This window comes from Petromyzon marinus, chromosome 33, assembly GCF_048934315.1.
Source record: "Petromyzon marinus isolate PM22_M1 ecotype Great Lakes invasive population chromosome 33, UKy_Petmar_22M1.pri1.0, whole genome shotgun sequence".
Lineage (NCBI taxonomy): Eukaryota > Metazoa > Chordata > Hyperoartia > Petromyzontiformes > Petromyzontidae > Petromyzon > Petromyzon marinus.
Window position 1 is genome coordinate 9,142,066 of NC_133699.1, and position 25,346 is coordinate 9,167,411.

Consider the following 25,346-nt stretch of genomic DNA (forward strand, 5'->3'; position numbering starts at 1 on the left):
TTGAGATTTTATAAGGTCACGGGGTCACCAATATGTTCCGAGTTGATCTGTAATAAGTTCGGCGCTGATCATGGGTTTGACGGGTATGACAACTTCTCTATTCGTGTACGTGGCGATACGTTTAGCAGCTGTGTTGAAGTCTGCTGGCCACGCCGAGAGAGGGCTTCAGGAGTGAAGAGTTGGTGGAGCTTCGCTCTTACTCCTCCTCCGTTGGAGGAGCGCAGGCCACGGTGGGTTGACCATACGTTGGGGGGTTGCATGGCCACGACATCACCACGGAGGATGTATGCGCATCGATCTGGTTGATTTGTGCCAGTTAAAAGGGTAAAACCTATTACTAGATCTGGTTGATGTTCTGATGCGGTTCCTCCGGCGTCTTCGTAGGGGGAACGGCAAAGGGGCCGTCCATAAATGACGTCACGCACCTAGTGGGGGTGGGGTGTGAGAAATGTGACGTCACATCAAAATGCGCAACTTTAAATTAATAGAGAATTATTCTTGGTTCTTTCGGTAAAGTCACGTTGAAGGGAAACAATAAAATAATATATTTTTTTATTATATATATTTCTATATATTTTTATTATATATATTTCTATATATTTTTATTATTTTATTGTTTCCCTTCAACGTGACTTTACCGAAAGAGCCAAGCATATGAATCACTGCAGTCACGAAAGCTTTAAATCAAAATTTGATATAGAAGAAATGTTTATACCACTAATTGTTATAACAGGTCCCTGCAGGGTGGGCTGGTAGGACAAGTCTCTGCGCTGTCTATTGCTGATTTTACACCCAACAGCACGAGATTTTACTTCGTTAAAGTATTGAAAAAAGACGGACGGACGGACACATTAATCTATTGCAGGCTGGTACACTCAGTTTACAACTCCGTTCCTACCAGTAAAATACTGTAGACATATGGTTTGGGAGGGGGGGGGGTGGCTGAGCTTTGTGAAGTCATATTTGAGGGGGGGAGGGTCTATGATCACTGTTACGTTGCAATTATGGCTTTATTTTTGGTGATTTCGAAAAGTTTTTTGGTTTTGACATGCTTGTTTTGTTGTAGTACGGAGTTAGACTGATGGCCTTAATCTAAGTTGTCTTGTGGTTGTTGTTGTTGTTTGACTTGCATCCCACTGGGATTTTTTGCAACACGGCGTTGGTGTACGGTGCTTTTTTCAGGAATCTTTTTTCTGTTTTTTTTATTCATGGATTTTCTGTTTTGCACAGTTACACATAGTCACTACAAGATGTTTTTCTTGTTCGTGTTTTTGTTTTTGTTTGTTGTGGTTGCACTCGATTCAAGAGCCGAATGGCTCACAGGGCTATACCAAAATGAAGAATAAAGGGTCTGACTCTTTGTGACGTCGTGTGACGAGGTGGGCGGGGTCACAAATCGTCCAAAATTGCGTGACGTCATTTATGGACGACCCCTATGCTGAACTTCTCTCGCACCTTCTTTGGTTCTTTTGGTAAAGTCACGTAGAATGAGACTAAAATAATCAATTAATAAAATAAAATAACAATAAAATTCTCACGACGTTTCGGCCACAACACAAGTGGCCTTCTGGCCGAAACGTCGTGAGAATTTTAGTGTTATTTTAGTTTACTAATTGATTATTTTATTCTCATTCTACGTGACTTTACCAAAAGAACCAAAGAAGATGAATCCTTGCAGTCACGAAAGCTTTAAATCGAAATTTCTCTCGCACCGTACGTGACCAGCCGTGAGAATCGGAGGTGCTCGCCACATAATACTGTGTAACAAAAAGCATTTGTTCCTGGGTAGTAAGTGTTATTTCCTAATTTCTTATGCCTCGAAAGTACAGAAAAATGGCTATTATTCCCCACAAACTTTGCTTTTGTGACTCGGACAGTGATATTATGAAAGTTACCTACTTTCAATGAGAAAACGTGTGCATTTGTGTCTTTAGTTCACATAAAGTCCTGGTCACAAAAGCAAAGTTTGTGGGGAATAATAGCAATTTTGCAATACTTTTTAGGCATAAGCATTTTTTTTTAAAATAACACTACCCAGGAACAGAAACCGTGTAACATAGTGTAATTTGTCCAGCGCCTCGCTAGGTGTCACTAGATGGACCGTCACCAGTCACAACTGATCCTTACGGTGGTACCCCGGTGTACCTAATAATACAAAATGGGCCAAGGCAATTAAATATTTTATTTCTGGGACACTACTTTTATCCAGGGGTGAACGTCACTCCGCGACTGGGGGTAACCGATCAATGCGAAATCGTGTCCACACTTCACGATGTCGAAACGCAGCGAGGGCGATTGGTCCGAAACCCTGACCGCTCGCGGTCCGCACCGTAGTGGTGGTGCATCGTAGTGTACACAGCTCGTCGAGCTGTGAGTCGATTACCGCATCGCCGAACATCAACAGACTAAAAAGAAGTAATATTTAAATACAATTTTTTTTTTAAACACGCTTTTATGAAATGTACTAGTAATGTCAGAACTCCACGACTCCAGGAAGTGGCCCCGAAGCTTGCCATAACGTAAGGGGACCGTGGACAATTAGACCCAAGCCGAAACATAACGTATAAAAATATGTTAAAAAAATGTTTTTTTTTACGATAGAATATAGTATTGTCATCACTATGACATAAGTATACCAAGTTTGCAGTTTATACCACATTGGGAAGTGGGTTAAAATTGAGTTACAAGATTTAATACAGTTAAATGAAAGCGTGTAATGACTGCATCACGGACATGATGCGAGAGCCAGGGTAATATGGGTACCCCGAGGTACCACAATGAGGTTCAAATGTCTCCCAGACAACTTCACCGCAAGTGCCACGTTGAAGCGTAGCAACGCGTTTCTTTAGAACTGATTTTCGTTCGCGGCCCTTCACCCCGCGCGCCTCCAATTAGCACGGTTGGCTACGTACGGTGCGAAAGAAGTCCCAACGTACACGCATGTGTTGAACTGATGCAGCGTCCTCACTAAATTCTCCAAGAACAGTCCCCGGAATCTTGCAATTCGGTCCTCGGACTCGGATGCGTGCTACTAGTCACTTAGACAACATCTCGTCACCTCGAGAACATCTCGTCACCATATAAATACAACAAAATCACCATAATCTGACGACAAAGTCACTGGTCCTCGGCGTGATCGCTACACAATGGCCTGAAAACATCATCAAAACATCACAGATTGCATGTTCTGTGTACGTGACAAACCTTACTAATTTGCTGTCAGGTGGTGGAGAGTTTAACGACACATTTATATTTCCGCGATCTAACTAAAAAAAAACCCTGTATTACACATCACCGATGTGTTGTTTAAACAAATACAATTAAGATTGCCTTGCAAGCATTTACCGATTACGGAAGTTTTTTGTTTGTTGTTTTTCACTACAGCATTGTGTGATGCACATAATAAGCAGGCTTGAGCATTGGTTAGCATTTGAACGGGTAACCACCACCACCACTAGGGCTTGCCATGTGCTGTAGGCGTGCGTCTTCGAGGTGTGGCCAGGACATGCTGGGTTGGGGCACCGCGGTGGCGAGATGTTAACGACCTCGCCTGGTATACAGGAGGTTGGGGGTTCGAACCCGACCGCCTGTACATTTGAAGTTTGCATATTCTGTGGTCACGTGGATTTTTCTTCTGCTCCTCCGGGTTTTACCTCCGCATTGAGAAACACGCGTTTGGAGTGTTTGGCTGCTGCTATAAATCTCCACGAGACGCTTCGTTGAGCTATCATTTGTGGCCAGGTCACTTCTGAAAAAGAGCTAATAGCTCAGTTGGCCTTACCTGGTAAAATAAAAATACAGTAGTTTAGTACTGTTTAGTTTTTCGTTTAGTATGAAGGCACCATGATTGTTGCATCACAAGACCATAAGAGATGAAGATGGCTGAGGTCTTCATTCAGCAGTGGATAGATCATGGCTGATGATTATATTAGCACAGAACCGCAAAGTATGCAATAGCCACCATTCGCCAACAAGTGGTGCTAACACCACCACAGTACTTGTGCCAGGCTAGGTTCCCTTTGAGGCCACGTTAAGCGTCGGAGGCTCGCTGACAAGAGGTTACGGGACAGACGCACGTTGATAAGGGTGAACTGCGTGAGATGAGCGAGAGTAAAACACACACACGCAATGTCACAAACAACACAGGCATCTGTCTGTGTAGGCAGAATTTATTTAAAATGTGCCCATAATAGAACATACAGTTGCTCTCAATGGCTCTTGTGTGTTTATAGCATTCACGGACTTTACTCCGATTTTACACCTCAAACCATTATCCCGTGTGGTTACGATGTCGTGTAGAGAAAAACAATACTATTTTTAAAACTCGAGTAGAACTTCTCACATGCAAGGCCACAACCAAGGCATCTGGATATAAAGGCACACAAGCGCTCATTGCCAGAGATTGACATTGCGAATAGTGCATCTTTTAAAACGAACACTTATACAAGACGAACGCATTTCTGTTGGGATGGCACAGGCGCGAAGGGGCAATTACCGTACACGAGAGGCAGACGACACTGATCAATACTGCTCCGGTTTCGCAGCGGCACGTTGGCACGCAACGGCTTTATCGGCGCACGGCATCTGAAACAAAGCACGTATTTGTCGACGCCACACACAATCGTTTAATCTCTCTCTCTACGCGCTCCAGTCGTCCGCATAAAGCGAAGACGGCATTAGCGGAAGTGGCAGCAGCAGCTGGGATAAACAGGGAGGCACCAAGAGAGGTGGGTTATGAGAGAAGCTAAAGCCGCAGGCCATGCGATGGCTCGCTCACGCCACTGTCGGCGGGAGGGCCTCCACAAGAGAGAGCGCGAGACTCTAGTGGGTCATTTGTCCGACTCTTCTTCGCTGCCCAGACGTGCGAGACCACGTGGGAGTACCCACACTCTACCCCACCACGCGTGATCCGACTAACTGTGGTGTATCCATTTATACTGCTGGGTGGACAGGGGTGGAGGGTTGAGGGGAATTAAGAAACCTGCCCCAACTGCCACGCCGGAAGATCGTATCCAACCAGCGACCACTGGATTGGAAGTCCATTGTGGTGACCAATACACCACCGTGGCAGCATCAGTGATCGCGAGTTTGATCTCCCGGCAACCTCCGATTTTGCATTTCTCCATTCCCATAATGTGTCCACGACACTCAGCCTACCTCAGAAATCGGCAAAACGACAATTGGCACGAAACCCAAATACGGGTCGTAGTGCTGGCTACGAAAACATACATTTTAAGTTAACAAAAATCCGCTACAGCAAATGAGAACAAATGCAGTTGAGCACATTGGGACAGCAGGCTATATGGCCGATTGAATAAAACATATCATCAGTGCAATGTTACATTAGTTGATGTTGATTCATGATGGAAACTAAGAGCATCACTTAAGTTGCCTTGTGCAGGCTCTGTGGCTGGTGGCATTAAAAGTATATTTTAATGCTTTATGCCACATTGATTCGTCATGGAAAACTTGTGCTTCCAAACCTGAGGTGGAGGGCGACCCCCCCCCCATCCCTCCCCGCCCCCGACTCTGGATTTACCGCCGAGCACAAACGTGACCAACGTCAACAACAAGGCCAAAGGTGGCGGGGGCCAACTGCTAGCAATTCGTCACCGATGTTTAACATTGCATAACATGGTCGGGGGACCCGTTTTAAAATGGCACCAAAGTTTTAGGCTTTGCTAAATAAATCGTGGCGATAAAATGTGGCCACGGCACTTTATAGAGAGGGAGGGGGGTGGGCGGAGGTGAACGTAAAATTACCAAAGAGTAAATTACAGTGATACCCCGATTTATGTCTCCCCCTTTGACGTCGTTTCACCAATTGGCCGTGACTTTATTATTAACACCGTTACCCGATTTGTGTCGCATCAACCCCACACACTTACTTCGTTGACAGCATCGTCCGTCCTTTCTCATTATCATTCGCCTCTCAGCCTTCACCTCCACCACCGTATTCTGAAAATCGCTTTGATTTACGTCGTTTCAATATTCGTCGTCGCACATTTGAGGAACGCATCCCCGACGTACTAAAAAAAGTTTCTTCAACACTTTATGTAGGACAGTGATTGTGTCATGTTACAAATGTTATTTTGTATCGTGGTCACACGACAAGGAGTGAAATGAAACTGCGATTAGGAAACAAAACAACATCAGAAAATACGTGGTATTTTACTTACATTTATATGGCTAACTCTTTGGCCATATCCTTCTTAAACTCATCTTCCAAAGAAAAGTCTACTATCAGGCTGCAATAAGCCCTTACAAGTGCGGCAATATATTAATATATAGCAATTAAGAAAATAAAAAGTAGTGGTCATGTGATAAAAAAAGACAAAGCCACAAATAATCTTCCCAAAAAAAACCAAACATTAAAACCGTAGTGCTGGCAGTTGACTGCTCTAAATCTGAATCTCAAAGCTCTTTGGCGACATGCCGGCGATGTGGCCTGCCTTGGTGCTGGCCTGGCCCGGGGAGTCCATCACCGGCATGAACGGGTCGGGGCTCACGGTAGGTCCCAGCGAGAACAGGGCTGACGCGTGCCCGCTGCCGCCCCACGTTTGATTGTTGACGTTGCTGTTAAGCTCGAAGTGCAACTTCTGGTGGTCCTGCCCTGCTGACCCGTTGAAGTAGGAGGGCATCGTGGGGTCCGAGAAGGCCCTCGGGAAGCCCTGCTCGTCGTAGGCAACGCGCGATGGGCCAGCCTGCCCCCACGCAGCCTGCTGCTGCTGCTTGTGGCGCGATGCGCAGATGGCTTCGTCCAACCAGCGATCGGCTTCCGACGGGGTGCGTCGCCGTCCTGATTGGGGGCCGGGGCTCTGCTGATCGTCCTCGCCGAGGAACCAGCCCATCGCTCCGCCACCTGCGGCGCCACGCCACGCGTCGCACACGTTACGCGCCGCGCGGGGAGATACGTTTCGGGCCGGGTCTGGCCGGGTTGGCAACACACGGTGAAGAAATAATTTCTCGCCACACGGCTGTGGCTGACACTTAGTCACGTGCCACCTGCTCGTCAACGTCAGTGAGCCGGAAGGTATCCGGTGAGAATATTAACGCTGGCAACCTCTTCCCCCCCCACCACGCCCCAACCTCGTGATTTGATGAATCACGAATCGACAACGATAGTGGTGGGTGCAGCCCTGCAAATTTAGCGCTCATGCCACGGCTCCAACAGAGTGAGATCTAGACAACTCCTCTATAGAGTACTTTTGGCCTACTCTTCCATTCTGGCCATATGTCTTGGAAGAGTCATGGTAATACCCACACTTTACCCCACCACAGGCGACCTGCCGATCAACTAAATGCAGTGTGTCTCCCACTTATTCTCCTGGGTGTTCAGAGGTGGTGGTGGGGTGGGGAATATAAAAAAAAAACCTTCCACATTGTTTCAAACGTCGCACCGGGAGATGAAACCGGGAATCTCTCCGAATTTGATTCCACCACGGTTAACACCCACGGCAACGATGAGGCTCCCAATTAGGGCCACTCCGTTATGGAGCGTGGCATGTGTGGAGCGAATGGAGGGCGCGCTGCGAGGTCTCACCCGAGGGCTGCGGAGGCCGGGGCATGGGGGCGGCCAAGAAGGGGTCAGAGATCGGCGGCGGCTGAGACGATGAGGAGGATGCGGCGAGCGCCGAAGCCATCGAACCGGAAAAGGAGCTCAGGGCGTCGCCCTCTGCTGTTTCCTGTGCGGCAGCCATGACCTCGACTTCGGGAACTACACGGTTTGGGGGGGGGGGGGGGGGGGGGGAGCGGGTGATTGTGGGGGGCCGCCGGGGGATGGGGGGGGGGGTTCGGGTGTGGTGGGAGTAGCAGCAGGAATTCAATACACAAGAACAATTGAATTTCTCTCCAGACCAGTTTTCCACCACAGTCTCCATCACCAGGAGCAATGGGGTGGCTCGTCACGAGCAATGTGTCTTTGCCGTTTCACCGTTATGTTAATCTGGGGCCAGTTGCTAAAAATAAACACACCTTCAGTGACTCGTCCCCACCATAGGAATGAGAAATTTCCACCACTGGCACAGGGTTGTAAATAGGAGATTAGCGGCGCCTGAATGCTTGTTTGATGCGGAGCTCAACACTACAATTGAAGGGCTGCTGTAACTTAATTTTTAAAAAATCACGATGGTCCTCCTTCTCCTGCAAGTGCTTCAATGAAATTTAACAAACAACATATATCCAGTTGTCAGGCACCCTCTCAAATCCTACGTCTTGAATCTGGAGCCGAGTGCACCAGCTCGGGTTGCCACCTCTTGAGCTGCAGATAAAAACCTAAATATTTAATCGTAAAAAGAATATCTCACACTACCAGAACACGTTAAATGAGTGGTATATTATGATTGTTATTATTTGAATTTATTTACTTATCCAGATAATACACACTGAGCCAAAGGGCACATTTTCAGGAGGGTTGTGCCGCACTTTGCTATTTACTTTAACAAGTTTTCAGCCAATTAATGATGTGTATTTACAACTGGCAGCAAATGACGAAAAAGAGAAGCCACAACAAAACCTTGAAATGTCTCGGGAAGGCCACGAGAGCCGCCTCGAAAAACAAGAGGATTCTGGGAAAACCAGGATAGAGTTGGCAACGCCAACTCACAACCCGGTCCTCGCTCGGAGCAAACACTCCCAGGCCCGCTCCTCTCCCGCCCTCACCTCGGTTGAGCTGCGAGCACTGCCCCATCTGGTGCTGCAGCGACAGCTGGCGCTTGAACGGCGAGCTCTGCTGCAGCTTGGGGAAGTTGCGCAACGAACCCTGGCGCGCCAGCTCCTCCAGCGGCGCGTGCCGGCGAGGGATGGCGTGCGGTAGCTCCGAGCGCCCGAGTCCCCCCATCGAGTTGCTCCTGGGGGGCAGCGACCCCCCGGGCGACCCCCCGCCAGAGCCCGCCCCGCCGGAGCTGCCCCCCCGCGCCGCCCCCTCTGCGATGCTGACGAACGTCCCCACTGAGAAGCTGCGCCCGTGGGTCCGGCCGGCGCCGGGGGGAGGGACATTGGCCGGGCACGAGAAGTCGGCGGGGAAGGCGGGCGGCGGCGGCGGCAGCGCCGGGTCCTCCGAGCGGGGCGCGTCGCCGCCCGCGCCGTTGGTGCCGCCGCTCGGCAGGAAGTCGAGGGCGGCCTCGTTGGCGATGCCGGCTGAGGAAGGCGACGCGGGGTCTGGAGAGAGAGAGAGAGCGCCGGAGGCAAAAGGAAAGGGAAAAAAAACGACGATCTCAAACCGGTTTGAGTCCCGACGATCAGGAGAAGCGTCGATTCGTGTCCGTGTGGGAATGGGTTTCGTACATTCCGTACCGATTATATCCAAAGGAGGCGGTTTGTTCCCGTGGCCGTGCCGGTATAAACACCCCGTGTCGACGCTCAGCCCGAACGACCCTAAAGGTGCCTCTTGGTCTAACACTGCAAGCCTCGGGGCGACAGCAATAAATGCTAATAATCCGGAGGGTGACTTAGGCCGGTTCTTGAGCCACGGGGCGGCCATAATAAATAACAGGCGCTTGGGCGCTTGGCCAAACCTCAAGGTCCCCCCCCATCGCTGCCTCTGAATAACCGGTTTTGCTAGTTTGTCACGCTCAACTTTCGCCTCCCTGTGGAATGCGTGCAGCAGCGATTGCACGGAACACGCGCAGCGGCATGGGCGCCGCGGTGGCGAGATGTTCACTCCCTCGCCTAGATTGCAGGAGGCCGTGGGTTCGATCCTGACCCCCGGCGCCTGTATATTTAAGGTTTGCATGTTCTCCATACATTTGGAATCGACGTGCGTTTGGAGTGTTTGGTTGCTGTAAGTGTCCACATAAGCCGCTTCACCGAGCTGACATTTGTGGCAAGGTTGCCTTTGAAAAAGAGATATACAGCGCAGTGAACCTTACCCGGTGAAATAAAAAATAGTTCCTTTAGTCTTAGCAATCGAGAGAGGGGGGAGAGAAAGAGAGAGTGGAGATGAGGGCGGTCGCTCACGAAGCTGCCGGGCCTGGCCTGCGCCGCCTTCGCCTTGGCGCGCGAGCTCCGTGGCGGAGGGCACGCGGAAGGAGCCCTCGCGCGAGAACGTGGTGCGGCTCTCGTCGAACGTGGCCGTGACGGAGCAGCCCAGCTCGCGCTGACGCTTGCGCTCGAGGCACTCGGCGAAAGCGCAGCCAACAGCGTGGCTCAGCCGCTCGCCCTGCCGCACACACAGACAAAGAACCCCCCCCCGCCGTTTAGCCTTTAACAGACTGTAGGGGCAAGTGCTGTTAGCGAGCGCCTATGAAGGCCGGCGTGGCACACGAGGGGGTGCGTCGCCAGCACCACGCCCCGGCCGCCTTTGTTTCCCTAGTGGCGAAGTTCACACACTGCACCAGTTACTAATTTCAGGCCGAGTCGACTTAGAGGAGGCCCAGGACCGATTCAGATAATCGTCACAGGTGTTGGCCGTGAGCGGGAATCGAGTTCGGGTTGCCAGGTTCACAGTGCAGCGCGCTTTGCAGCCCACTGGATTCCTCGAGAATGTTGAAAAAATTATACAGCCATGATGGTGACATCGCAATCATCGTGACGATGAGGAGCAATCTAATGATGACGACGATGAGCTTTGTTCGCGCGAGTGGGTGTCGCACCGAGTCTCGCCGGGCGAGGAAGCTGTGGCACAACCACCGGAGCGTCGTGCATTCGCGGCAGATGTAGGAGAAGGCACGCTCGTTCCGCGGGTCCGGCGCGCAGAACGACACCTTCTCGATCGTCTGGTCCATGATCAGGTCCTGTGGACGAAGGGGAGAAAGAACAATAATTAAAAATAGCTATATATTTAAAAACATTGGATTATCGTCTATTTCAATCAAATGGCCTCTCTAGATCACCTGGGATATATTTTTTTTACTGCAAATGTGTATTCTACCAGGTAAGGCCCACCGAGCTAAAAAGCTCTTTTTCTGAATAGACCTGGCCACAAATGATTGCTCAACGAGGTGGCTTATCATGTGGAAATCTAAAGCAGCCACAATACCCTAAACGCATGCTTCTAAATGTGGAGCGAAATAAACCAGAGGACCCGGAGAAATATCCACGTGACCAGAGAGAGAACATGCAAACTCCAAATATCTAAGCGTCAAGGGTCGGGATCGAACCCATAACCTCCTGCATACCAGGCGAGGTACTTAACATCTCGCCACTGTCGTGCCCAATACATGCTTGAAAAGGAGAGCAGGAAAACTGCAAGAGAAACGTGGGACCCATTCTTATATAACCCTTTGAAACCCTCCCACAAGTCCAGGGTCCCCAGGCCCCGTGGCCCAGGACACGCACCTTGTCAAAAGCAGCACAAGACAAGACAAAGATCCTACGTGTAGCCTTAACAGACTGTTGGGGCAAGTGCTGTTAGCGAGCACCTATGAAGGCCGGCACGGTACACGAGGGGGTGAGTGGCGAGCACCACGCCCTGACCGGCTTTGTCTCCCTAGTAGTAATGGTTACACACCACACCGTCAATGGTGTTGGTCGTGAGTGGGAATCGAACTCGGGACACCGGGCTTGTCGCGCAGCGCGCTATAAACGCTGCACTTGCGCAAGACGCCCCCTCCACCAACACGCGTCAGCTCTTCACTGTTCCATGTGTGAGCCACAACCGACGCCCTCCACCACACACCACTCCCATTGCCTTGGAAGCAAAGAGCAGCCAACCCTGTGATATTCCAACAGAGGCTCTAGAATAAAATGCGCACGACCCATTACGCCGGGCAGTGAGTTCACCGTTGGATCTCCGAGGATGCCCTGGGACTCACCGGTGCTGCCCCGGCTGCCCCCGAGACTCGCTGTCGTTGTTGGGCCTCGATTGTTTCACACCAGGCTATGCCCGCTGCGTTCCCCTCTCTCCTTCATCCCGTGTTTCCCTACCCCGACCCCCACCCCCCCCCGAGCCAACCACTCACCCCTTCTTGTTTACCTAGGAAAGCCTCACCGAGTCTCATGGCTCTTTTGGCAGGAGGACCTTGCCCAGATTTTTTTACAGTCAGGGGGCAACCGACGACGATTGCTATGCACAATCCTGATTTACGCAAGTGCATCTGCGCGGAGTTTTTGCAAATTCGGAGTAACGACGCACCACCTGCCCCCTCCCCCACCGCGTAGCAGTATTGCTGGCACGTCCGCTGCAGGCGCACGCGCGTGCAGGCGGGCATGTCCCGCGTGGACCTAGCTGCCGAGGCTCCTCCTCACCTTGGTGTCTTCATCCACGAGGCGCAGCTGCTCCGGGCACACGAAGAGAACGGCGCGCACCTTCTTGCCGGACTGCGGTGGAGAGGGGGAGAGGCGCAGGGCGGGTGGTTTGTGACAGCTGCGGTTTGTTCATTTTTTGTGTCATTTTGTATCGTTGCTCCCAGATTATTTACATTTGTTATTAGTATTCCATTGTTTTGTTCGACTGTTTAATTGCGCGGTGACATGGTCTGGCATCGCCCAGCGGATTGCTGCAGAGGTTCGCGGTTCGTCTCCATGCGGCCACCCTGGTTATTACTTCGGTGTGAGTGTCAACATTAACAATACTCCTACGTGCCATCTGCTCCACTCACAGCGGTCATCAAAAATCCGCTGACGTCATTTCCAAGAGGAGACCATTGTGTGCTGGCATCAGCATTAACGTTTTCCAAATTTCAAAAATTCCTCAATTGGAATCACACACACACACACGCACAGCAGCAGCAATCATCACCCCCAACTGTGAGACTGATGTGCTAGATCAATCTTGCAAACGAGACTCCTCCTTGTGCCTCGAGTTCTCACCCGGGTTAAACAAAGTCAACTCGATGCGTCTCGTTATGTAACGTCCTCTGTCATTTTCCACTCCATCCGATCCCAGCGTGGTGCCGGACACCCACGTGAGCGAGGTTCACACAGCTCGTCGGGTTCCTCCAGCCTCCATCTACTACTGGTAGGCACGAGCGCAAGGTGGGCAGGCGGGCGCGCGGGTGGGTGGGTGGGTGGGCGCGGAGAGGCTCAACACTGTGGGACGTGGGTGACATCACGACGCAGACGTGTGGGGTGAGGTCACGACCTGCGCACTTGCACACCAGTCAGACAGCAAAACTTTTTTTCCTATGCTGAAAGGACCCGATGGCCACGCAGGCGACTGTACGTACAGATTTGAGCTTCTTGACGGCCTCCTCGCACACGTGGATTCCCCTGGACTGCTGCACCTCCACGCAGCCCAGGTACTGCACAGGTAAAACACAGCAGGGGGGGGGGCGGTGTCCGTTTGTATAAAGCCCCCCACCGATCATTACAACGACCGCTCTCAATCGCTTTGCTTTCTCGCCGGTAACTTTTTGAAAACGCACGCCAGCAACCGACATCGCGACGAACCGCCGTATCGCGAAACTGGACACCGCGTCGAATCTTCATCGTCGCTCTACCGCGCGATCGCCGTTTCTCTACCGCTCAATCGCCACTCTACCGCGCCGCTCACCTTGACGAAGAAGTGGCAGCCCTCGGTGCGCACGTTGTTCTCGTCGATCTCCCACTGCGCCGGGCGGCGCGGCGTCTCCGCGCCGTCACCGTCCTTCTTGCGCCGCAGGCTGTGCCGCATCCGCCCGATCATCGTGGCGCTGAGCATCCGCACGCGGCGCACACAGCACACACAGCACACACAGCACACGCACGTGAGACACTGCACGCACGTCCACACTCCTATACACAAAGAATCACAATCAGAATCTTTATTTAGACTGGAGAAAAATCCGATGGGCTTTGAAGCTCTTTTTCACAGATGGCCAGCAGGGGGAGGGGGGGGTCATAAACTTACAACAGCAAACAATACAAGAAGGCGACAGGAGTGCAAAGTATAAGAAAGGTAAGCAAATCAATAAAAATAAAATACGTAAAATATATAAAGTTTATAAATGGCATAAGTACACCAATTCCCAAGCTTTGACGAGGCAGCAAAACAACAGCAAAAACCGTCCCAGACCAAAGACGATTCAAAGACAAACACGAATTCCCCCCCCCACCCCATGGCCTTGAACAGGCTGTTGATGGCAAGTGCTGTTAGCGAGTACCACCTATGGAGGCCAGCACGGCACGTGACGGGGGTGGGTGTCCAGCAACATGCCCGGCCGCCTTTGTCTCCCCAGTGCTGATGTTTACACACCACAGCAGGTGCTCATTTTATGCTGAGTTAACGTTGGGGAGGCCCAGAACCGGTTCAGATATTCATCACATACGCACCCACACACGGCCGCACCAACACATACGTAATATGATTCCACACACATATGTATGTATGTATGTTGAACGCATGACAATCCCACGTGTCCACACGTGCACACACACACATACACAACTCGATCCCGTGGTTACATAAGCCAGCAGCATGTATCATACTTGGCCCTGTTGATGAGCCCCGGAAGGACGAAATCTCTCCACGGAGTTTGCATGCTTGAAACATTGCAGCCGGCTTACATAACCCCCTAAAGAGGAATTCAATACTGTAAATAGGCCGACAGACTGAAACTAAAATTACATCTGATTTATACAGAATGTAGATCGGTACAATTCTTTTCTGGGCTTGAGGATCTTCAGACACAGAAGGTACATTGCCCAAAACGTCACCGATTATATACAGCATATATATACTTTATTAAGGCCACAGTGTTGTTGACGAGTGAGTTTCATTTATTGACGCGGGAATATGCATTGCACTTTGCTCTTCAAGAGCTACCCGTCATGAGTACACGTGGCCCGTAAATCTTGTCCCCTTTCTATTATTAAACTTAACCGCGGGTACAAAAACAGAGCACGGAATTCTGGGTGGCACAACAGCCCGAATTAAGCAAAGACAAAGATCCCCCGTAAAGTCTTAACAGGCTGTGGGGCAAGTGCTGTTCTCGAGCACCTACGAAGACCACGTGGCGATGTTTACACACTGCACCAGGTACTCATTTGAGGCCGAGAACGACCTAGGGATGGCCCAGGACCGGTTCACACTCTCCGCTGTGCGCCGCCATCCCTCCGTAACGCAACAGCTATCGGCCCAAAACAACACCTCAAACGAGCTTCACCCTTGTGGGTGAGCGTCAGTACGACGGCACCTGTTGTTTCTCCCGCTGGAGGACGAACGGAGGATGAGACTTGATACGAACGCAAAAAAAACCTCCGTTTGAGCCCCGCGCCCAGCTGTCACCATTTAGCCTCCAGACTCCCCTCCGCTAACGTCTCCTTCCCCCCACCCCTTCCCCGCCTGAATAAAAACATAAAATAACAAGCGTGACGCCCCACCGTTCAGGACGAAACGTTTCCCTTCGCTGTTCACCACGCAGGCGCCGCAGCCGCCTGTGGCGACCCTGCTTGTGCACGCTAAGGGTCACCACGCATTCACCGAAGTGCCTTCCCACCGCCGCTCTCAACCCGACTCCAACTAAATAGGCAGACTGTGATGTTTCGTTCACACACGAGGCAAGTCCTCACTTGACGCTATGGTGTTCACAGCAGAACGCGTTTTCGCTCGAACGCGGTTCCCCCACGAGGGAAGACTTTTCGCGCACCGTTACAACGCGTAACGCACAACACGTGATAACGCGACTTCTAAGCGGTCAACGACGAACTACTTTCTCAAACTGCGCGGCTGAGGCGGTACAAATACAGTACGCAAAATTACACAGTAACAGGGTGGCATAGCATCAGTTATTACTCCTGCAATCTGTGTGTGCGTACTGCATCGTATCTCGCCAAAATGTATCGTTACATTTATGTATGGGGAAATTGTTTCCGCTTAACGCGTTTTCCGTTTAACGTGGCACTTTTCAGGACACGCATCCACCGTGCTAAACAAGGACTTACTGTAATCCGTCTCTACACATTCACAGAAGTGAAAGTATTCTTCTGGAATCCAACCAGCCACACGATCCTCCTCCTGCAAGTGCATCATTTCGGCACTGTTGATTCAAGATAAGCAAAACTTTGGACTGGGTTTCGACGAACAGTGCCTCATCAGCAGGGTCATGGTTACTGGAATCAATGCTGGTGAACTGCCGATGTTACAGACAAGGACCCCTCTCTTTACGACATGGGTTTCACCCCTCTTAGTTTCCTAGATCTGATGAGATCTGTCTCATTCCAGCTGATATTGTCACGGGGCCAGCATCGCCATTATTTGACCAAATCCAATTACACCGAAAACATAATTCCTAAAATAACCCAGAGGCTCCCTCTTTGTGGCCGATCTGTTCCACCTTTCGAAGCACGCATTTCAGACACTTCAAAGCAGTGGGTAATCATTGTTGTCAACAAGGAACAAGTGGCCTGCTTCTGGGGGATATAGCGCGTCAACCAAATTGGGACTGCGATTCAGAAGTAATTCGTCCAACATTTTTTGGAAATGGGTCAACCGCTGAGAAAACATAATAAAATATGCGTCGTTAAACTCGCCACCACTCGACACAGCCACTTACTAAGGTTCATCACGCAAACACAGCATGCCAAGTAGTTGCTACTTAAGCACACCGGGGTGTTGGAGAGTAAAGCCACAACATTTATACTTAGAGTACAACATTCACTAGTGATCATAAAATACCGAGACGGCATCGGACGTACTATGGTGCATTGAGTTTAGAGCATGTGTCAAGTCATTCGGTCATTTCACAAACATTCCCAGACGGCGTGTAGTGTGTGCAGCAAAATGCACCCGCAGCATTAACTAGGGCGGCCGTGAGGCTCGAACCGCGAACTTTGGGCGACGGGCCGCAGCAGCGGCGGCAGAAGGCAACGTCCCGGCAAAACAAATAATAAAATCACAACAGCCGCCTCTCTCGAACAGAGATGCGAGTGGGAGGGAGTGCAGAGTTTCATAACTCGCATTCCTTCCAAGGTCTCCTCCTTCTCCGGGGGCTGGGGTAGCCCCTTCCGCGAACGCGTTTTCTAAGAGCTCCGAAGCGATCCTCAACAACAAGGCGTGGAAACATACGCACGGCCGCGATGCTGCTGCTGCTGCTGTTATTATTGCGACTGCTAACTGCTGCTGTCACCGCGGGTAAAAAAGGGTGAAGGCGGAACTAGCCAGCGGTGGCGCTGGCATCCTCCTTGGGGCCCGGTGCGCGCAAAGCCCTCCACGGACAGGGCACTCAGAGCACACTTTGTCCCCAAACACTCTACGCAGTTTAGGGTACGCACACAGGGGGGGGAGGGGGGATGCATTTGTCTTTTGTATGCGCCCTATCTGAAAGAAGATCGTGCACAGGGTGTGCAAAGTTCCACTTGCTGCTGCTGCATAGTCTAAAACTAAACTTTTTTTTTACCAGGTCAGGCCCACTGAGCTATGTAGCTCTTGTTCAGAAGCGACCTGGCGGCTATCGCAAATGATAGCTCAGCGAAGTGGCTTATCACGTGGAAATCTACGGCAGCCAAGTACCGTGACGCACGTTTCTAAACGTGGAGGGGGGACAACCGGAGTACTCTATGTGAAAAATCCACGCGACCACGGAGAGAGAGAGAGACGTGCAAAGTCCAAATTATACGACAGGCGTCAAGGGTTGGGATCGAACCCACGACCCCCCCCCCGCCCCCGCTGTGTACCAAGCGAGGTAGTTAACATCTCGCCAGCGTGACACCATGTGGCGCAAGCAAGGTGCGGCCACGGATACACCAGGCCGCCCGCTCCCGTCGAGTTTGGCACCCCTGGCACACGCCCGGAGTCGCACACCACCACCACCACTGCCCTCGGCCTCGCTCCAAATCATCTCGAAGCCCTTGAAAACGCAAACGTCCTCGAGGCGGCCTGCTTGCATGATCAGACCATCTGTGTAGCTGCTGCAGCGCCACCCCCTCCCCGCATTTGTTTTGGTTCAAGTCATTCGGTTGTCTTCATACACACAACACGTGTCTGCGTGCGTGTGCACATTTGTGTGTACAAGCCACCTGGGAGACAAAGGCGGTCGGGCATGGTGCTGCCCCCCCCCCCCTCCTCGTGTGCCGCTTCGGCCTTCATCAGGGCTCGCTAACTGCACTTGACCCAACTAAAGACAAAACTGCTTTTCGTGTTTAGTTTGTTATCCCCCCCCCCATCTCCGAAAAGCACGGTTGGTTACGTATGGTGCGAAAGAAGTCCAACATGCAGTAACATATGAACAGCAGTCTGTGAAGGCTATGACAGGGCAGGGAGCATTTTTGTGTCTGCACTGTGTCTGTAAGCAGCGAGTGCTGTTTTTTTAAGTACAGTACATGTACTTGCGCATCGTATATGCCGTCTCCAAGTGCTGTCTGTACACACGTGTGCACGCGCTCATGTGTACGGACAGCACACACGTGTGTGTGTGTGCGTGCTCATGTGTACGGACAGCACACACGTGAGTGTGTGTGTATGTGCGTGCTCATGTGTACGGACAGCACACACGTGTGTGTGTGCGCGTGCTCATGTGTACGGACAGCACACACGTGTGTGTGTGTGCGTGCTCATGTGTACGGACAGCACACACGTGTGTTTGTGCGCGTGCTCATGTGTACGGACGGTACACACGTGTGTGTGTGCGTGCTCATGTGTACGGACAGCACACACGTGTGTGTGTGTGTGCGTGCTCATATGTACGGACAGCACACACGTGTGTGTGTGTGTGCGTGCGTGGGGTGTTTTTGAGGAGCAGCAGCTGACTCCCTTGGCCCCCCCGTCGCCTGCCAGAAGCGAGTCGCTATAAACGGCGCAGCCAGCGACCGGTAAACAGGACGGTGGTCGTCGCCTACCCCCTCTCCCTTCGTCCGCACGCACGCCGGGGGGATGGACGGGGCTCGCGGCCACGGAGGGCACGTCACAAGATATGCGACCCACTCCACAGAAGATAAGGAGCTTGGGACCGACACATACAGAGACCCGTAGAGTCGTGCAAACAGAGACCCGTAGAGTCGTGCACACAGAGACCCGTAGACTCGTGCACATAGAGACCCGTAGAGTCGTGCACACAGAGACCCGTAGACTCGTGCACATAGAGACCCGTAGACTCGTGCACAGTGCACACAGAGACGCACAGACTCGTGACTCTTACTATTCACTGGAGCTGTATGGTACCTGAAAACCCCTATTATCCGCACCCCTATTCTTATTACCAACGATGATCTGTGGAATGGCTTCCTATTATCCGCAATTTTTTGCAGATAAAGGGGAGATCATTTGCAAAATCTTCCTGTCTGCAATTATCCACAATATTTTCCCCCAGATTAAAAAAAAGGGACACATGATGTTGTTCTCCCACAATTTCCGCAGATGAAATGAGTTATTCCATACACCCCGGGTCAGATCTCAGAAGCTAAGCAGGGCCGAGGGTGGGCAGTGCTTGGATGTGTGACCGCCGGGACTTAATACCAACCCGGTGTGTCCGAATAATGATGACATCACTCAAGACAATGCAGTTGCATGTGGTTCTCCCCACTTCCGGCATTGCGAGATATTACACATTCCCAAAGATGTCACATTTGTAGCTGGGAATCATAATGACGGTATTATTATTCGCATCCGGCACACTGCATCCAATATACTTCCACCCACCCGCTATGGGTGTGGCAATGAGTCACGTTCTTCATATTCTAGTCTCCCAAAACAAGTCGGGGAAAATCCCGTGACAAATTAAGCCCAAGTGACTTAATTCTCTATGCAAAAACAGGTTACAATATGGCTTAACATCTTCTTGGTTCTTTCGGTAAAGTCACGTAGAAGGGAAATAATAGAATAATGAAAATAAAGCATAATAAAATAAAATTCTCACGACGTTTCGGCCACAACACAAGTAGCCTTCCTCAGGTGAAGAAACAGAACTGTCGGAAAGACAGCGCTCCAATGAACACTGCTAAGCTTGGCAGCGTCTTATAAGCTGGGTGGGTGGAGCAGAGCGCCTTGACAAAGGAGTTTACATATCAACAGAAGAATTTAGCATTGAAGTAGCTGTGTTAATGTGAGAGATTAGCAGGATGTTAAAGTCAGAAATTAGCATGTAACTGGGAGATTAGCATGATGTTAGTGTGAGGATTTAGCATGTAACTGGTCACGGAAGTAGCTATGTTAAAGTTAGAGTTTACATATCAACAGAGCCATTTAGTATATTGACGCTAAATAACTGCAACTACCCAACTATCATACAATAAACCGATGTGAAAGAACTAAATATAAACTACATCAATATAATCAATGTACTCAATATATTCTCCACTAAGCTGAGCTACAAACAATAAGTCAATATACATTACACTTCTATTTCGCAAAAATTATCATAATATGCCTCCAACTAATCTTTTTTATTATAAACTGCCATAGACAGACCCCAACATTGAATTATACACTGCATTACTATACACTACCCTATACTTTAGATTATAATAATATTAGACTTGTAATATTACACTATGTATTATTTTATTTTACCAACCCTACTGTATACCACACTACTGTATATTCACTATACAATTACAAAACTATACATTACCAAATAAATTATATTAAACATTACACTGAAAGGTACTAAGAGATTAGCAGGATGAGATTAGCAGGACTCGTCCGTCTGTACAACGCTCGCTGCTTTCCGTGGTGCTAACGTTGAGAAAAAAGAAACCGCTACTTTTGTCGACGTAGAATTGTAATGTATAATGACGTATTGTTAGTAGCTCAGCTGATGGGAGAGTACATTGAGTTTATTGAGAATATTGGTGTAGTTTATATTGTAGTTTTTCATCAGTTAACTATGTGGTATTCAATTTTGATTTAAAGCTTTCGTGACTGCAGGGATTCATATTCTTGGTTCTTTCGGTAAAGTCACGTAGAAGGGAAACAATAAAAATAATATTTTAAAAAATAATAAAATAATGTTTCCCTTCTACGTGACTTTACCGAAAAAACCAATAATATATATGGTATTCATTAGTGTAGTGTATACCCAGTAACTTTATGTTAATAGCTCTGCTTATTGGAGAGTATATTGAGTACATTGATTATATTGATGTAGTTTATATATTTAGTTCTTTCACATCGGTTTATTGTATGATAGTTGGGTAGTTGCAGTCTTTAGCGTTAATATAATAAATGCCTCTGTTGATATGTAATCTCTGACTTTAACATAGCCACTTCCGTGACAAGTTACACGCTAATTCCTCACATTAACATCATGCTAATCTCCCAGTTACACGCTAATTTCTCACCTTAACATTCTCACGTCGTGAGAATTTTATTTGTTTCATTTTAATTATTGTATTACTTCCCTTCTACGTGACATTACCGAAAGAACCAAGAAGATGAATCCCTGCAGTCCCGAAAGCTTTGAATCGAACAATTATGGCTGAACATTTTAAAAATAATATTGTATGCAAAGGTGGCATTCGTGCAAATTGGACCTCCAAAGCACTGCTGCAGATTATGTAACGAGGATGCAAGGGCAACCCCGAAAACGGTGGCGACGATTGCCCGAGCTCGGCCGTCCTATATCTGGGGGTGTTTGTTCAGCTGAATGCCACGAGCGCTATGTGCTCGGCAAGATAACGGGGGCAGCCTAGGACTACCCATCGCTCGACGGTACTGCACCGGTGGAGTAATACCCCAGTTTACATCAGGGGTGCGTTCCCGACAGGTGCGACGACAAATATCGAAACGACGTCAAAGACCGATTTACAGGGTTACGGTGGTGGATCGAAGGCTGAGAGGCGACAGATAACGTCAAAGGACGGGCAATGCCGTCGGCGACGCGAGTGTGTGGGGGTTGAGGCGATGCAAATCGGGTAGCGGTGTTAATAAAGCGACGACGTAGTTGCGAAACAACGTAACGGGGGGGGGGAGAGTGAGAGGAAGGGGTGGGCGGGGGGGGGTTGGACAGAGTGGGGGAGCCCCCCTCCAAACCCTTCGCCTGCCTAAACCCGACCCCCACCGCCATCTCAGAAGCAACTCGGTGGGGAGGTGTTAACTACCTCGCCTGGTATACAGGAAGTCGTGGGTTCGATCCCGACCCTGACGCCTGTATATATGGAGTACGCATGTTCTCTGGACTTGTCTCCTGGGTCCTCCGGTTTTCCCCTCCACATTTAGCATAAACGTCACGCGTTCAGAGTATTTGGCTGCTTATAAATGTCCACGATGATGATGATGGTGATGATGACAAGCCACTTCGTTGAGCTTTTATTTGTGGTGGCCAGGTTGCTTCTGAAAAAGAGCTCTATGTTGCTTTTAACGAACCTGGTGAGATAAAAAAAATAGTTTAGTGGGCCTCGAGGTCAAGCCCACAAGGCCTCCACCACCACCAATTCCTAGCGCTCGTCACGCAGCCACGGCTCCCCGGAGAATGCTGGAAACAAATTCCACCCATCCCGCATGCCAACTCCGGGCCTCTTGGTTTAGTCGCGCACACCCACCCCTGTCAACCCATATGGTTTAGCCGTATTCTTGTGCAGGGACATTGAGTTTTCAGGTCCGTACAACCGTTTCGATACGGGCAAAAAATAAATATTTGTCTTTTTGTTTGTGTTTCTCCCTTGTGATGGGACTGTGTAGGATGAACGTTGAGAGTTATAAGGGCACGGGGTGACCAATAAGGTCTGACTTGGTCTGTAATAAGGTAGGCACTGATAAGGGGTTGACAGGTATGCACACCCCACGTGTCTATGTGTGTGTGTGGGGAGCGGTAGTGTAGTGGTTAGCGCGCTGCACTACGAACCTAGCGACCCTGGTTCGATTCCCGCCAGTGACGATTATCCAAACCGGTCCTGGGCCTCCCTTAAGTCGACTCAGCCTCAATTGAGTAGCTGGTGCGGTGTAAAAACATCGCCACCGGGGAGACAAAGGCGGCCGGGCGTGGAGTTGGCCACCCACCCCCTCGTGTTCCATTCCGGCCTTCATTAGGTGCTTGCAAACAGCACTTGCCCCAAAAATGTTTGTGCTAAGGCTATACGGGGGATCATTGCCTATGTGCGGCCATAATAGGTGCTGCTCGAAACAGTTCTTTGTCAAGTGTGTTTGTCCAGTGGCGTCAACTTCGGCATTCGTGAAGAAAGCCACCGAGGAAAGTTGGGAAGCAGTCATCCTCCAACAGCAACAGAGGGGTCGGGAGGAGCAATGCTCACAACCATGACCAGAGCGCCGGGCTGATAAAACGCAGCAAATACACGCCCAACGACACACTGTCTGCAAAGCACGGCTCTAGAGCCCCTCTCCAGAGCTCCCTCGAGCACAGGAGGGCCCTTCCGCCGGCAGTTGCGTGAGTAGGTAATTGCAGGGTTGCGCCTTTATACTTTATATCGACCCCCCCCCCCACGCTCCACCTCCCGCACCCAGCCTGCCCCCAATGTCCCCATGAGGCCCCCCCTCTCCGTTGGTCTCTGGTTCCACCTCCTTACATAACCACACCGAGCACGATGACCCCCCCCCCCCCTTTAATCGCCCAGGGTCACCCAGGAAAGTCAAAATCAGAGTCGCTGCCCGAGTTAGGAGGCGACCCGTTCAGACCGACAGACCCCCCGCCTGATTGTTATAGTTGTGTCCGTGTGTACACCCCACTCTCTTATTCACTCTCACTCACTCGTTGACTCGCTCACCCGACACCTCAACCACTTGCACTCACAAAAACAAAGATCCCCCTTAACAGACGATTGATGCAAGTGCTGTTAGTGAGCACCTATGAAGGCCGGAACGGTACACGAGGGAGTGGGTTGGCAGGCGCCACGCCCGACCGCCTTTATCTCCCTATGCATTTGAGGCTGAGTCAACCTAGAGGAGGCCGAAGATCAGTTAAGGTAATCGTCACCGGTGTTGGCCGTGATCGGGAATCGAACTCGGGACGCCGGGTTCGTAGCGCACCCATCCACACACCTACTCACACACTCGCCTATTCACTTACCCATTCATTTCACCCGTTCACCACCAACATCTCTCGCTCCCACACTCACTCAACAACTGTGAAGCTTCCACCTCCCCCCACCCCATCATCATCCACCCCCGTACACTCGCGCGCACCCCAACGCAAGCCCTGCGGTGTGCAAGAGATTGCGGCGCTTGGCAGCAGTGCGAGGCGTGCGGTGCTCACCGTACGAGCGCGAAATGCGAGGGGGCAGGCCCTGGCACGCAGGTTATCATCAAGAAGAAAGAGTTGGCGTCGGGCCGCCGCACGCCACCTTGCACCAACAGCAGCACCACCACTCTCCGACACCACCACCACCCTTCACTATCGCCAACACCACTCTCCACCCTTCCCACCACCACCCTCCACTAACATCACCACCACCACCCTCCACTATCGCCGCCACCACCACTCTCCACCCACCACCCTCCACTATCGCCACCACCACTCTCCACCCACCCACCACCCTCCACCACCCTTCCACCACCACCCACCACCCTCCACTAACCCCACCACCACCACCCTCCACCACAAACACCCTCCCACCCACCACCACCTACCTCCACCACCACCTACCTCCACCACCCTCCCACCACCACCCTCCACTAACGCCACCACCACCCTCCACCCTCCCACCCACCCACTACCACCATCACTCTCCACCACCCATCACCACCCCCCCACCACCACAAGCTACGCGAATTGAAGCCATTTCTACGGCTGCACATGCGCACGCTCAGGGCAAGCGACCTATGCCAACTCACACGCCTACTACATTCCATCCCCTTTATCAGCGACCATGTTTCTGATCTGCATGTCAGAGCAGGCGATAGGCACTGGTTGACAGCTTTAAACATCTCAAGGCCCCTTTGGTTTGTTGCGCTTTGATTAATTATCAAGTGAGGTCTGTAAGCAGGGCCTGCGCTCACCTGCCTCGCCAGACAGGGGCCGCCTTCGTCTCATTCACACTGCGCACAACCACGAACAGCCACCCCCGGCACTGCAAGTCACAACAACACGCTCACTCACTCCTCACCAGTTCACTCATTGAGACAACCACTCAGACAACCATTCACTCAGTCGACCACTCACTCTCTCTCAGACAACCACTCACTCAGTGGACCACTCAGTCACCCACTCAGTTAGTCACTCAATCAACCACTCACTCAGTCGACCACCCACTCTCAGACAACCACTCACTCAGTGGGACCACTCAATCAACCACTCACTCAGTCGACCACTCACTCAGTCGACCACTCACTCAGTCGACCACTCACTCAGTGGACCACTCACTCAGTCGACCACTCACTCAGTGGACCACTCAGTCACCCACTCACTTAGTGGACCACTCACTCAGCCACTCAATCACCCACTCACTCAATCACCCACTCACTCAGTCGACCACTCACTCAGTCGACCACTCACTCAGTTCGCCACTCAATCACCCACTCACTCAGTCGACCACTCATTCAGTCGACCACTCAGTGGACCACTCAGTCACCCACTCACTCAGTGGACCACTCACTCAGTCGA

The 25,346-nt window shown here is 50.8% G+C and overlaps 1 protein-coding gene across 1 annotated transcript; it reads right to left on the reverse strand.

Moving 5' to 3' along the window:
• Window positions 1-4,131: 4,131 nt before the first annotated feature.
• LOC116948397 (protein numb homolog) lies at window positions 4,132-24,135 on the reverse strand. Its single transcript, XM_032965023.2, has 9 exons — window positions 24,000-24,135; window positions 13,433-13,571; window positions 13,107-13,181; window positions 12,187-12,258; window positions 10,593-10,733; window positions 9,958-10,159; window positions 8,662-9,159; window positions 7,544-7,717; window positions 4,132-6,862 (listed from the first exon to the last, which is right to left on the reverse strand). Exons 1-9 carry the CDS (start codon window positions 24,047-24,049, stop codon window positions 6,402-6,404), a joined length of 1,812 nt encoding a protein of 603 aa, XP_032820914.2. The 5' UTR covers window positions 24,050-24,135; the 3' UTR covers window positions 4,132-6,401.
• Window positions 24,136-25,346: the final 1,211 nt, after the last annotated feature.

Bases quoted from the DNA above. Each gene is read 5' to 3' on its own strand.
- LOC116948397 (XM_032965023.2), bottom strand. From the start codon at position 24,049: ATGATAACCTGCGTGCCAGGGCCTGCCCCCTCGCATTTCGCGCTCGTA. The intron at 13,572-23,999 runs GTGAGCACCGCA...GCGGATGCTCAG, and splicing joins TCGCATTTCGCGCTCGTACG to CGCCACGATGATCGGGCGGA. The intron at 10,734-12,186 runs GTGAGGAGGAGC...CTTCGTCCACAG, and splicing joins TCGTGGATGAAGACACCAAG to GACCTGATCATGGACCAGAC.